The sequence below is a fragment of the Perca fluviatilis genome, chromosome 1 (genome assembly GCF_010015445.1).
Source record: "Perca fluviatilis chromosome 1, GENO_Pfluv_1.0, whole genome shotgun sequence".
In the NCBI taxonomy this organism is placed as follows: domain Eukaryota; kingdom Metazoa; phylum Chordata; class Actinopteri; order Perciformes; family Percidae; genus Perca; species Perca fluviatilis.
This window is the reverse complement of record NC_053112.1, coordinates 18,143,370-18,158,647: the sequence shown is the minus strand read 5'-3', so window position 1 is coordinate 18,158,647 and position 15,278 is coordinate 18,143,370. Positions and strand designations below refer to the sequence as shown.

The 15,278-nt window shown below is 41.0% G+C and overlaps 1 protein-coding gene across 1 annotated transcript in view; it reads right to left on the bottom strand.

The window, feature by feature from the left end:
- Nucleotides 1–15,278, bottom strand: part of LOC120560388 (complement C3-like) — a 45,472-nt gene that overhangs the window by 27,915 nt on the left and 2,279 nt on the right. Inside the window, exons 4-15 of the mRNA XM_039803248.1 lie at nucleotides 11,124–11,212; nucleotides 10,583–10,671; nucleotides 9,824–9,906; nucleotides 9,603–9,690; nucleotides 9,346–9,448; nucleotides 8,892–9,012; nucleotides 7,399–7,514; nucleotides 6,842–6,979; nucleotides 3,489–3,588; nucleotides 3,275–3,369; nucleotides 2,968–3,162; nucleotides 2,728–2,883 (exon numbers count right to left, since the gene is read on the bottom strand). Of these exons, the coding sequence (XP_039659182.1) occupies nucleotides 2,728–2,883; nucleotides 2,968–3,162; nucleotides 3,275–3,369; nucleotides 3,489–3,588; nucleotides 6,842–6,979; nucleotides 7,399–7,514; nucleotides 8,892–9,012; nucleotides 9,346–9,448; nucleotides 9,603–9,690; nucleotides 9,824–9,906; nucleotides 10,583–10,671; nucleotides 11,124–11,212 (1,373 nt within the window). The remainder of the gene's footprint in view (nucleotides 1–2,727; nucleotides 2,884–2,967; nucleotides 3,163–3,274; nucleotides 3,370–3,488; nucleotides 3,589–6,841; nucleotides 6,980–7,398; nucleotides 7,515–8,891; nucleotides 9,013–9,345; nucleotides 9,449–9,602; nucleotides 9,691–9,823; nucleotides 9,907–10,582; nucleotides 10,672–11,123; nucleotides 11,213–15,278) is intronic.

Below are 15,278 nucleotides of genomic sequence, written 5' to 3'. Positions count from 1 at the left end.
TCAATCCTCCACAAATTATTACTGTCCACTATTCACTTCCGTTTTCTCTCGTGCTCTGACCCCGGTGATTAACTAGAGCTGCATCTCATGAGTTGCTAACTCCGCCCAAACAGCTGATGGATTCATGTGATGCTTCAGAGGAAAGGATGTCTCATCCCTCTAAACAGCCCACTCTCACTGAAAAGCGTACAAATAACACGGGTTTGCACTTTGAAAATACGTGCAATGTGTAAGTAAAATGCGAGTAATGTACGCGCAGTAGATACATGGAGCGCTCCACTTACAGTAATGGAGACCGGTGCGTTTATAGTATAAAGGGACGCAGGACCACGTAAGGAGGTTGGTTGGAGTGGCGGATGGGTAAAACACAGGAGGTTCACGTGGGAGATCAGGGTTTGTGTCCCGCGTGTGGCGATTTTCAGCGCTTTTGTAGCGCGCTGTTTTTTGTGTACGGTGTTTTTGTGCGTGGACTGTTTTTTTTAACCCTTCTATACGTTTTTTTGAACTTTTTGTGTTACTAAAGCCTTTCCCTGCATTCTTTTCCTAAACCCAGCCATTTTTTTCTTTTTGTTTTTTGTGTGACGCTGTTCTCTCAATAACACACAACGTGGCAACGCGAGCCGCGTGCATATAAAATGCACCGGGCGCGTGCGCGTATAAAACGCACCGGTGTCCCTTACTGTAATTGGAGCGCTCCACGTATCTACTAGACGCACTATTTGACTTTGGCGTACACATTGCACGTTTTTTAAACCCGTGTTATTTGTACGCTTTTGAGTGAGACTGGGTTGCTCTAAAACACATTTGATTGTTGAAAGCCACTCTGACTACTACAGATTAGGGCCACAAAATGTTTTTTTAAGTTTATAAACATTTTGTGGCCCTAATCTTTCTCCGTAGCAGTGAGAGTGGCTTTGATCATGAGCTGAGCAAGAGCTGACCACGCCCACCTGGAGGTGCATCCCATAGCCCTGTAATTGCATCCCCGACTCCTCCACTTGCTTCCCTTCCTCACGTCTTAGTCCATTTCACCGAGGCGGCGCAGGAGAGACGCGAGGAAATCATCAGAGGAGAGAGGCAACGAGCAAATGTGTTGTAGAGGGATGAGACATCACATGAATCCGTCAGCTGTTTGGGCGATGTTAGCAACTCCTTCAACTGCATGACTCGGGGCAGAAGTGAGAGCATTGAGACGGCCTTCACCGAGGAGGGACAGAACAACTTCCAGTTCAGCCGAGGACCGAGGAGCTATCAAAGCCGGTCAACGGAAAGCCTTTCCACTCCCTATTCAGTCTCATTGTAGCGAATTTGGTTGCAGTTCCACCAGAGTTCCACTGGGGGTGATTGCAGGCGAGTGCAAAATGAATGGGACTCTCTGGAGCTAGATGGCTAAATTTGTCTCTTTCGCCTGATTGTCGTTGAGAAATTTCAGATTTGATTGTAGTTGTTGCAAGTTCAGCATGGATTATAGGTCGAAAGTTGAATGAACGAGTACTTATGTCCTTTCGATTTCTTACAGGTTGAGTCATTGTTGCCCATAGCATGCTAGCATTCTGCTAATTCTGCTGATTGGTCAGTGAAGGACTGATTAAGACCAGAGGTCCCGCTTGACGGCATCCCAAGTGGAACCAGAATGTCAGAGTGAATATTTTGGGGTGGTCTTTAAAACATTAGCAAACCTATTTCTAGAGTGTATTGACAGGGAGAGCCTAACCTGTCAGCTGTGTTGTCGATGCGGGAGATAAAAGGAAGTGACTCAGAGCAAAGGAAATGACTCAGAGCTTGCTGTAAAGCAGTATCTCAGGCCGTATATGTGTATGACGTCATTGACATTTTAAAAGGCCTTTTAGAACAAAAAAGCATATTTAAAAAAATCTAACACCCAGCAGTGTGTATTTTCTTAGTCTCCCCTTTCGAATGCAACATTCAAATTACTTGTCGAAAAATAATAGCCTGAGAAAAGTGGATTTTGAGAGGTATAGCTCCATAGATTCCCATTAATTCTGCACTCTTGTGCCTATATGGAACAAGAGTGGAACTGCAACAAGTTCAGAAGCCGGAAGTAACGAGAGAGTTGAAATTCTTCCCTTATTAGAACTTTTTTGGAGCTATCAAATAACAGCCATGCGATGCAGCTCTAGTTAATCGTTGAGGTCAGAGCAGGAGAGAAAACGGGAGTGCATAGTGCACAGTAATAACTTTTAGAATAATAACCAATAAATAACCATTTTAGACTTATTAGAGTATAATTATATATGATATCCAGTATAAATTTGTCCTACAGTATTTACATTGCATGTGTAAATGTGTCTCGTAAATGTGTTTAATGTCATATCAGAACTGCCATGTATGTTTTTGTTTTAGAATAAAGTCAGAATTCTGAGAAAAAAACTTTAATCTAAGAACTCAAATACATTTTTCACATTTGGCCCTAATCCTCTTCCTTACACTACGGAGTCTCTTAAACACATATCTATAAACTCACATGACAGTTCTGATATGGCATTGAACACATTTACGAGACACATTTACACATGCAACGTAAATAGTGATGCAATGTATTTACATGCAATGTATTTACTGCAGGACAAATTTATACTGGATGATATTTTAATCCAAACGCTAACAAACATGAAAGTTAATGTGTCATTTTTTATACATATATATTTTTATAAGTTAAATCACTGTCACACATTATATTTGTTAAATATAAAATTAACAAATTACCTTTTTCTGGGTGAGACGGTGCTTGTTGTTTAGGACATAGACGCCTTTGTCAACTGCCACCAGTCCCACTGTGGCCCCTGGGTCTCCAGTGACCTTAAGACCAAACGACCTGCGAGGCTCATAGGATGGAGCGGGATTGGATGATTCCAGCCTCAACTAAATGTGAAGGGGAGGTCAATGAATGAGGCAACGTTAAAGCAGTTAGACTACATATAATAAATCTTACTATCTGTGTCTCACCGAGCCCATGCAGGAGTCCTTTACATCCACCCAGACAGAGTCTGATACCACTTCATTGCCATCTGTGTGGTAGTAGGCTACGATGCGGAACGATGGCAGCATTTCTTTGGTAACAGTGACTGTAAGGGGAATCAATATTTGGCCTCTTGTTGTCTTATAACGCCCATTTTTTACCAGTTGACCTTTGCTTAGGATCTATGGACATAGATAATATCAGTTCTTATCCGACATGTATAGACTACACAGGTGTGGGATGCAACAGAAAAAAGTTATATATGCACACATGCAGGTGTAAAACATCTCTCACCAGGTAGGTGATGTCATTGTCTTGATTTTCCTGCCTCTTGAGGATGAGGCTGATTTTGAGGTTGTCTCCTAATTCCAGCTCAGCTGTATCCACACCTGCAAATGTGACATGTTGTGATGAGTGTTGGACACTGAAAAGATGTAGTGCATGGTGCATACTACCAATTCCACAACCTTTTTTTCAACATCTAATGTTATTTCAGGATGTCCCTTACCTATGTGAATGTAGCTGTTGCTTTGAGTGGTATATGGGAGAGCTACCATGGTGGCTGATGCTTGCTTTTCATTTGAAATATGAGGATCATTGGTCTTTGCCTGCAATTAACGACACGCACAGGTAAGCATACACAAACAGATGATTAAATAATATATTAAAAAGTCTCAAGACTATCCTATCCTAGGAAGACCTTGCCTGGCAGTAGCCTATCAATAAAAAAACACTTAATGGACTAACAAGAAGACATCATTTTCATACAATAGCTTGACAGTACAACATAACACTGGCCGTTGGTATGCTTCATTGTTTCGTTTCTTTGCATTGCTGTATTAAATATTGACATTTAATTGAGCAAGGTAAAGAGTGTTTTTCTAGGAAAGACACCTTAAATTAACATCCAATAAGCATCAGCTCAAACTACAACTCAACTCAGTTTGTTACTTACAGCTGCATTATTAGATTTTTGGCCACCATGGGGAAGAATAAAATTAACATCCGTGGTCGCAATTATTGCATCATTGGCTTAAAAAAGCTGTTGTGGCAAACACGTAGGCCTACTTTCAACATCTTCAGACACAGAACATTAGCATTAATGCTTTGCCAATATTTGCTTTCCTTTTAGCTCTGTTTTGGAGAAAGATATCTTGGTCTTGCTTGAAGATGCTCAACTACAGTATCTTCACCATTCACATACTCTACAATAAATATGTGAGCAGCAGAACCAAGAAAATTAGCTATGAAATCTTAAAATCAGCATAGAGCTGCAAAGCTGGGGGACAGCTCTACTTGATTAGGTAGAGGTAGACGTGCTAGATCACCCAGGTAGACATTTCCACTTCTTCCTGGAAGCCATGCAGTTGAAAGAGTTGCTAACTCCACCCAAACAGCTGACGTATTCATGTGACCCTCTTCCAGCCATACCTGAGCGCTGGAAATAACACAATCTATGTTTTATTCCCATACACACACTATTGTAACAGTAAGGCCATCTCTCCCAGGGAAACTTTCCATATTGTGCGGCGGATCAGTTTCCAATAATCTGCACCGCCTAGCCCGAGCCTCTGCTGTGTCTTAGTGGGTCTGTGCCTCCATCACTAAAAAGTATTTTATTCTAAATGGATTATTTACTGATAAATGTCTTGATTTCGTCTTGCTGACTGAGACTTTGAAAAGGAGCATGGAATACTCATTTGAACTGCAGGTGACAAAAGTCGGTCGTTAAAACCGGTTTTATTGTATTTTAATTAACCCCTGGTTCAAAAAGTTAGTTTATGTCTGAATTCTGAGATTTTTTAACCTCTATTATTGGGTTGGAAAAAGTGGTTATGGTTGGCGATATCTTATTTTGATGACATGTCTTGCCCCTTTGTTGCTGATTTTCTCAATGTCACTAAGTCTTTTAATTTTATCCAACATGTGTCTGGTCCCACACACCCGTTATTGGTCATACTTAGGACCTTGTTTTTACACTTGGTCTTATGACTATTTGCACTGAGGAGCTGCATGTTACTGACCTGACTGTGTTTTGTTCAACCTTTTGCCAATATAATTTAATCACCAAACCCACCAGACTGAATTTAACAGTAATTTTATCATCGTAAAACATACTTCATTCAAAGTTGACAGAAATAAAATAAAACAAAACTCAAAAGCTGTCTTTGTTTGTCTTTCCACCGTTCCAACCATCACCACTCTGGTTCGGCTGAAATCACCCCCTAATTCACCATTTAAATATGAAAATATGCTGGATCTATACACGCTAGCTAAAAGTATTGATTATTTAAATAGAATCTGGTGAGTTTGGTGATGGCAATATCGTGTCTGTATCTGGGTAAACAAAAAGGACCTTTCTCTTTAAAGGTCCAATGTGTAAGGTTTATAGTTGTTCATTCTCAAAATCTGTGTTGCCCATTCACAAACTTGTCCTTTTCATGCATATTTACCACCACCATCAATTCCAAGTACTCCTATTAGCTTGAAATTTTACATTTGCATTTGCATGAACTGGGGTAGATGCTCCACATTCATGCGCCATCTTGAAATACGTTATCCGTTAAGGGACATACAGGACATACTGCTCCGCTTTTCGCATTTTCGCTGTCACGTGATAAACTCACAGGTGCTGCTAATGGGTATCGTCACTTCCCGTCCCCAGCAAGTTTGAAGAAGGGAACATGGAGGACCACATGTATTCAAAATCCAAATTTCAGGAAAAGAAAAAGGATATTGAAAAGAGCAAGAGACCGGCGTCATCAGAAAAAAGCGTGAAGGCTGCCGTAGCTGTAAAAGGTACTTTGAACTGCGTCGCGCGAGAGAGTTGATTGCGATATATGATCTCAACGTTAGATGGGAGAAATTCCCACACATTGGACCTTTAACAAAGATGTCTATCTCTGTAGGGATCCTTACCATAATGTTGTCAGATACTTAGAATGACAATCTGAGCATGTCAATGGCAAAACCAGCACTTTTAGTGGATGGAAATTAATGGCACGCTTTAAAGGTCACATGGCATGAAAATTTCACTTTATGAGGTTTTTTAACATTAATATGCATTCCCGCAGCCTGCCTATGGTCCCCCAGTGGCTAGAAATGGCGATAGGTGTAAACCGAGCCCTAGGTATCCTGCTCTGCCTTTGAGAAAATTAAAGCTCAGATGGGCCGATCTGGAATCTTGCTCCTTATGAGGTCATAAGGGAGCAAGGTTACCTCCCCTTTCTCTGCTTTGACCGCCCAGAGAATTTGGCACGCCCATGAGAAAGAGAGAGACATCATGGCTTTCAAACAAGCAAAGTTGCAGTTGGTCAAGGCCACACCTCCCAACCTCCACCTTGCCTCCCTCTCTCCTCCTCAATAGCATTTAAAGCTACAGACACAGAAATGGCACATCCTAAGGAAAGCTCATTGTGGGACTAGCTCTAGTGGCTGTAATTCTGCACCAAGGCTGAATTTCTGCAAAGAGACTTCAGATACAGTATTAGGGGACCACTAATGCCTATATAAAGTATCCAAAAAGCAGCATGTCATAGGACCTTTGCAGCCCTATTGTGGCTGCCGGTTAAAGCATTCTCGCTTATTACTGGACCAATTTTTAAGATTTTTGTTCACACTAGTCACTCAGATATTAGTCTATATCCTCGACATTCCAATTCCGGGATTGCTCCGATTCTGCAGGAAATTCCGCCGGATGCATGTATTTTCGCCGATGTCTGTTTCCTTAAAGCGAGATTACTTAGATATCAATGCATGGGAAGATTGGGTCCAGTGTGAAAAATACTGAATTACCCTTTAAGCTTCCATTTTCTTATCGGGTTGTAATGCAAAAAATATACATAAAAAATAGAAACTTACGGTGATTGCCAGACTTGCACCTGCATTGACTGTAATCTTTGCCATGCCGTTGGCTGCGGTTAAAGCCTGCACATGGCCCGGGTCGACCACCACCGCAACACCTTTTGCCGGAGTGCCGTCAGGATTCACAACTTCAACCTGCCATCAGAGACACAAACAGCTGAACAATCAGAAAAATGTCATAATAAAATATATTAAGTTGACTCATGATATGAGATTATTTTATCTGCAACAGCACTAGCTGTGTCCTGCATATTTTGATTTAAAGTAGATAGTATATAGTGACCCAAACGGGTGAATTTTTCTTTTTCTCTGGAATCTCACCTGTTTGAGAAAATATTTGATTCATAATGAAAATCCATGACAGATGAAAATATTTCATTTAAATCAGTTTTGTAACTTTTATATTTAGAATGAACCGCCATCTGTGTTTGTATCTGTGTTTTTAGAGTAACTGTATTTAGTAATTAATTGTTTCTGTAAAGGATTTTTCTTATTTAAGTAGAAATATAAAAATAGTTAATATATAAATATATGAATCTAAATAAGTCATTTACCGTAACATCGAAGGACATTCCTGGTTTGAAATATTTGGGCGTTTTCTTAAAGGTGATAGTGTAAGGTGATGTAACAATCTGGATACTTCTCAACTCCGCTTCCACCATTTCACCACCTGTGAATGAATGCAGAAACACAAAACTGATTTCAACATCTGTTTACTTTCTTTTAGATTAACTTATACAGAACAACATATCCTGATATCTGTATTTTATTTTTTTTCCTCTCGTTCTTGTTTGGGAAATTATTATTATTAGCCAAAGAGCAACTAGTGCATGGTTCAAAAGGTGATCCCCAGGTTGCTAAAATAAAAATAAAATGATAGTTAATTTAACCCACATATGATCAAACATAGTGAACAAGCACAAACACACAGGGCCCTATCTTGCACTCAGCGCAATTGCCTTTGTACACCGACGCATGTATCGTTCCTATTTTGCACCCGACGCACAGCGGACTTTTCCCTCCACAGACGCACGTCGGTAAATTAGGGAATGTATTTGCACTCCAGGGGGCGGTTCAGCAAAAGAGGAGGCGTGTTCCGGCGCAAACGTTACTTGGTGCTATTCTGCAGTTTCAGAAAACAATTCCGCCACTGACCAGGAAAAACCTGCTCTAAAGTCAGTGGCGCTACTCTAAAGTCAGTATTGCGTTATTCAGATGCTATTTTAGGGACGAATGATTGGCCATAATGTAGCGTGTGCACAACGCGCATACACTTCTCTCATTTACAACAGATCCCATTTTTGAAAACCATACATAATTACAAAGAAAAATATTACTGAAAATGCGCTTCAGGTGTTTGGATAGATCAGGAGGCACTTTACAGTACAGTCCTCAAAAAGTCGCAGCATTCTTTGTGGCTTGTGTTTTACACAACATTTCCATGAATCGTGGATGTGTTGATGACATAAATGAGGAAATATTAGAGGACTTAAGGAGACGTGATGTTGAACTACGGTGGGATTGGACACTCCAGCGGAATCTGGTGAATATGGAGTAGCCTAATGCGCGATGTGCTCCTGCGGGTGGACGGAGATGGAGTGGGGAGAGGAGGAAGGGGCACAACAGGTGCAGGTGGTGCGTTTGGAGGCCCACGCTCCATGGCTGCAGCAATCCTCTCCAGACTTGAGGTGATACGCCCGAGAGGCCGCAGCAACATCGCCCCCCGGCCAAGACGGGCATTTATTACTTTGCCGCATCCCGGACAGCTCCCGCTGGCATGCGCCAGGCAAATCCGCCGTCATAATAGCAGTCCGCCATGGAACAAGAGCGCCTGCTCTTAAAGGGAATGTGAGATGACGCTCTGATTGGTTATTTCCAAACCACACCTAGCTACTTCAGACCAACCCATTTAAGATTTGCGTCGGGCGCAAGAGTCATTTATCCCGCCGGCATAATACCGAGATCCGCCCACAAAGCTACTTGCGTTTGGCATTTCATACTTGCGTTTCAGATCGTTAAAATAGGGCCCACAGTCTCTCTTTCTTACCGCTCTCTGTCAGCACACTGACAGCTACATATATGGAACTCCCCACCAGTTCAAGGATGTTTGGGTAGGTCTGTGTGATGTGCTCTCTCTTCAGTTTGACCACTCCAATACCTCCCTCTATCTAATGTGACATAAAAGAAAAATGCATCTTGAAATACAGTACAGTGGTACAGTAATACAGTTAGTGAACAGATGGAGATATACTAAAGGTGTAAATTATTGTCAGACTAGCATCATACTGAACATATTAAATACTTTAATTGTTACATTCCTATCTCAATATATTAACTGAAATAGTGATAGGCAGCTTAGAAATCCTAGACATTTTTCATGTTTTAGAGTCTTGCAGATTTTGTATCACTGGTAAAGGCCAAGCTGTATGTTTGTACAACATACAGTATACTGCATACAGCAGAATGACCAATCAACAGCAAACATGTAAGTATGAGCTCACCTGCACTCTCTGAAGAGAACTTGGAAAGCTCTTCTTTCGACCCTCTTGCATAACCCCAAACACCACGTAGGCCGTCCCATCCACATTCATACCAAACAGATACCTAAATCCACAAGAGAGGGAGAAGTTTATGCCCACAATGAAGTAAACATCACATGACTAACGGACTAAAAGAGTAAGAGGCCTCTGAACATTTTCTCCTGCAATCAATCTCCCAATCAGGTCTCTAAAGCCTCAAAACCAAAACCTTCACATACGTAGCTTTGATGTTGACGGTGAGCTCTTGACTGTCCACGTAGAAGAAGGAGCTTACAGGCATCAGTTTAACTTCAAAACTGGGCAGCACTGAAAAAATAAAAAGGAGTTTTATTGTGGGTCCAATCAAATAAAAAATGAATGAATGTCATAGCTTTTTAAATATTAAATATAAATACGTTAATATGTTATAGTAAATAAAAGTGCAGGTCATGGGGCTCACCATATTCTTTGACCTCGAACTTTGCAGAATAGCTCTGCTGTGGGTTGCTCTTGAACTTCGCCACCACTTTCCACATTCCGAGACTACACTCACACACACATGCACACACACACACACACACACACACACACACACACACACACACACACACACACACACAAATGAAGCAAAAATATATCTCAATCTCAATTTGTGTAAGATATAAATAGCTTCACATTCACTTTTATTTAGAAACTAAAAGTGAATCTGAAGCTATTTTAGAGATATACTTGACGTTTATGCTACAATACAGATAGCAGTAATTACAGAAACATGAAAGGTGAGGGAAGAAAACTGTTTTAAAGTTTTCAGGTTGGCCAGTAAACTGCACAATAGATACTGTAGAACGGTGTTTTGCATTATTAGGATGATTATTTTAGTCCATTGGTCTCCAAGGTATTTATCTTGTCTTTGCCTCCAAACACCCAGAACATCCTCACAGAAAACAGGCCATGTGTGAAGGATTCTGACTTCATGTTTAATATATCTCTACCAAAGAAATAAATCATTTTGGATTAGCAGTTGTCCAAACACTATATTGGTAACATGGAAAATAATTGTAGAAAGATAACATAAACGTAATGAAATTTGCATTGCATAATCTTAAATGATTTAAGATATTAATGTTTTGAATTAAGGTCAGCTGTTTTCCATGTTAACATCTAAATGCACCACTAAAGAACAGAATGTATAGAAATGAAATGAAAATAAAATATTAACCTGACAATTTCAGCGAGTTTGAAATCTCCAGAGTGGATCCCTGATTTCAAAGAGACTGGATCAAGTGGTAAGATGATGCCTTCAGGGGTCTAAAAATAAACAATATTAAACAAACATGAACACAGAGAGAGCAGTGCCAGTTTAAAAATTGCCTTAAGTCCATGCTATATTTTATGTATGTCCTTTGTCTACAATCCAGCAGCCTTCTCCATGTCTAGATTGACTCTTTTTCAGATATTTTTGAAAAGTTTCTGAGTTCCACTGAGGGAATGTGCAACTCGACCACTGCATTTATTTTTCTTGCATTTCCAGTAAGTAGTAGGACATGTTTTACTAGAGTCAGACAACCTAACAAAGACACAAGGTTAACTGTGGATGTGTATTTTAATTTCGGTCATTAGTATGAATATTATCTATTGTTAAGCATTTTGTAATGTCACCTCACACACTAAGAGGCGTCATGCTCTCAGTTACAGCTGATTATTTACAAAATATTACATTAAATTATTTGCTTATCAAAGATGAAATACAATTCCATAACCTCCATGGCAATAGAAGCATCAGTTTGAGTTTCTGCATCCCTCTCTACGGGCTCCATACGGGGCGTCACTGCAAACATCCTGAAATGAACTGACAGAGAAAGGAAGAGGTTGATTTTGCTGTTGAAGTTTGGAGGACGGTGTATCTATTTTTGACCTCACTATTCCACTTATTTCAAAAGGGAGATTAATTTTACTGTAATTTACAGTTTCAATTCTGGAAAAACAAAGGAGTAAGGGCCCTATCTTACACTCAGCGCAATTGCATTTGTACACCGATGCATGTATCATTCCTATTTTGCACCCGACGCACAGCGGACTTTTCCCTCCACAGACGCACATCGGTAAATTAGGGAATGAACTTGCGCTCCCGGGGGCGGTTCAGCGAAAAGAGGAGGCGTGTTCATGCGCTAACGTATACACTTTGCTTCTCTCATCTACACGACGCAGCAAGTTCCAATTTTTGCAAACCATACATAATTACAAGGAAAAATATTACTAAAAATGCATTTCAGGTGTTTGGATAGGTCAGGAGGCACTTTACAGTACAGTATAGAGTTAGAATCATGCCAAAACCTCACACACACACAAAATGTGTTTTACTCATGCCCAACGATTCACAAACAAACTCAGTGTGGTTTGTAAATACAAAACATCATTCACAAACTAATGTATTTTGTTCTGCAAATAAGAAACCTACCTATCAAACAAATACAGTATGTTTTACACATACAAAGAAACGTATTTCTTCAATGACAAAAAATATCCTCCAAGTACAAACTAAAATCTTTCAAGTACAAAAAAAATTCCTTCAAGTACAAAAAAAAAATCCTGCAAGTACAAAAAAAAAATTCTTCAAGTACAAAAAAAAATTCTACAAGTACGAAAAACTGTCACATGACTTTTGACACTAATTTTCCGCCTTGCTGATCCACACACAAATGCCAGTACATTTTTTAACAAATGTCCTGTAATTCGCACTCCACAACAGCAGGTGGCGCTGTTAAGTCAATTTAAGCCTGCCAGGACCATATATATATATACACGCGGATTTTTTTAAACGTTATTACGGTGCATAACTTACTGGAACAAAGCTTAGCAACGTGTTGTTGCTGGTGACAAAACCACTGATTATATATATGTACATTCAAGAGATACTGGCGTTAAAGACCCGCTGATCATTGTCTGATTCTCTGAAATGAATGCCGGCATTGCATTGTGGGAAATCGGCTTTGCATGCGCCCAGCTCTGATCATATCGTGTTCTGTCTTACAACATACTGTAATATTTCACTGGTAATAAGACCAAAATAATATTATGAAAATAAAGAAATGCATACTATGATAATATCTACATAGGCTATATGTTGCTAGATGTAGTATTATAGTTTAAAAAATATCAATAAACAACCAAGCAATCCAGCTTCCCTGGCCGAAATAGACCGAAATAATAACATTAAAAGAAATACAATTAAACCATGATAAGATCTGGTGAATAAATGTTGATTAAAACAGCAGTTATTGGGCTAAAAATACCAATAATAGCAAAGCTGTATACATCTTCTCTGTACAGAAATAAACGTGCTGTGATCAGGGAATCTGTGCATAGCCTAGACCACGGATGATGCCGGTCATTGACCTACATAGGCATAGCATCCGTGGGCCCGTCACGGAATTTTCTGCGAATCTGTGAAACTGCCACAGATTTTGAGTTAAGGGGCTGTGTTCATTTCACAGAATTGACCGTTCGCAAAACCCCGCCCTCGAACGGTCCTCGTCCAATCCTAGCTCAGCAACTGTAACTAAGGAGAAGGACCCCCGTCAAACATTGCGATTTCAGCAAGATCGTGAAACGATGCGCCTATGGTACAAACGTACCCCAAACAACCTCAACGTTGTCCTTTTTGAACATTGATTAAACGAGAACTCCGGGCAATTTTTACGTTAATCTTGACCGCTATATGTATAGGAGTACTGTCGATAGCAAAAAAGACGAGCCGAATCGGTGCTAGCAACACGGAGCTGCTAAAGCTAAGCTCCCACTCAGCTAAAACGGCAGTTTTGTGGGCATAAGATAAAGAGTGCCTTTGTGCCTCTTAACAGACACAAAATGCAATTAAAATGTGCAACATGAACAGGGCCCTTACATGACAACAAGATGCGTTTAGCAACTTAGACATTGTTTAAATTCACCTATACCTCTTAGCTGCTAGCTGTCGTCTGGGATGAGTGTGTGTGTTCAGCCAGGCTCCGGTAATAATCATCACGCAGCAGTTCCATGTGTATTTGTAGCATATATATATATATCCATTTTGTGTGAATATGAGTCTCTGCAGTGGCGAATTGTGTGGTAGTTTCCTGAGCCAGGCTAGCAGCCCCGACCGGGCATCCTTCTACTTCCTCCCTCGCCTGCCGTGGCCAACAACAATCCACAGGCGGCCGCTGGTCTGGTGGATGTCCTCCAGAGGACAGTTCATGCTTTCGCGGCGATGTCCTCCAGAGGACAGTTTATGCTTTCGCGGCGACATTTTGAAGTTTATTACCTCCTCAAAAATAGGTATTTGAGCACTGTAGTGGTTATGATCATATCAGTGACTATGTAACTAGATGGAAACGGGCCAAATTATGCCTGTTTCTTGTACAGTAACAGGGCCACTGAAGGCTAGCTCTAGCTCCATAGTTACTTCAAGCTTCTTCCCTTGTGAACACCTCCGCTGTTCACTTTTCACACATTAAGCTCCGATCTGCACACTGCTGTTTACCTTTTCCTGCTACAACTGAATTCCCACGGGACTTAAGCGCAAGACTACAGCCTTCTGCAACGCTAGTTACTCTACAAGAAACAGGCATCACTTGGTCCGCCATGGCTATGTGTCTGGTTCTGAATTGTTTGACGGGCGTAGTAACAATAACTAGGGGGCGTTGCTTTTGCGAACGGTCAATTCTGTGAGACCGGCAGCCTGTACTACGAAGCAAGATCAACATGGCCTGGATTCCTTTCAGTTACCCGGCTTCACCTAACCTAACAACCGTTGTCCCGCATAAGCTGTGTCACAATGCTGGTTATCAACTAGTGAGAGAGTGACGGTGACGGTGGATTAGTTGTTACCGGGTTCAATCGCCGTGGTAACTTATTCTGAACACCTAACCTGGTCGGGAGCAGGTTAAGTTGGAGATCAGAGATCAACCGGTGTAAAAGCACTGCCTACTGACCAATCAATAGGCCGACTCGATTGATAACAGCGTCACCGTTCTAAGAAGATCAGGCAGAGCCAGGTGCGCAGAGAGAGAGAGAGAGAGAGAGAGAGAGAGATGCGCTCATAAAAGTTAAAACATTTAGAGACCGACAACCCCGTTAACGTTCCCTGATGGGTATTTTTATGAAATATATAGATTTTAATGGGAGGGAATTACATTGGCTGCTTGTTGGCTTCTTGAGCCGTGTGTCGCCAATGCGCACATCGGTTTGAATTATGTTTTTATATATTTTATTTGCTCTCACGATCGCTTCCACTGCCAGGGTTGCAACTGAAATAATAGGCTAAAGCATCGACAGTTTATGGAAAGCACAAGCACGTGCACAAGTGTAATTATGGTCAGATCTTGGTCCTGATTGATGTGGAAGTGATATAGGCCTATTTGTGATTTACACATGTACAGCGTCCGCTATTTTTTTGCCAGCTGTCCTCCTGTTTTAGGAAGCAGCGACTGTATTGCGTTTTGCCTATAAAACCATGTCTGTGTTCTTCATATTTATGTACAATTATAGTTTGCTCTTCTTATGTAAAATATGCGGCTGTTGGTCATGTTGTGCAAACACCGCCTCTTTTATGTGAACGCTTGCCCCTGGATTGGGAAACCCTGGGTTGATTGAACTAGTTGATAACCAGCATTGTGACACAGCTTATGCGGGACCGCGGTTGTTAGGTTAGGTGAAGCCGGGTAACTGAAAGAGATCCAGGCCATGTTGATCTTGCTTCGTAGTACAGGCTGCCGGTCTTACAGAATTCTGTGAAATGAACACAGCCCCTTAACTCAAAATCTGTGGCAGTTGCACAGATTTGCCAAAAATTCCGTGACGGGCCCACGGATGCGATGCCTATGTAGGTCAATGACAGGCATCATCCGTGGTCTAGGCTACGCACGGATTCCCTGATC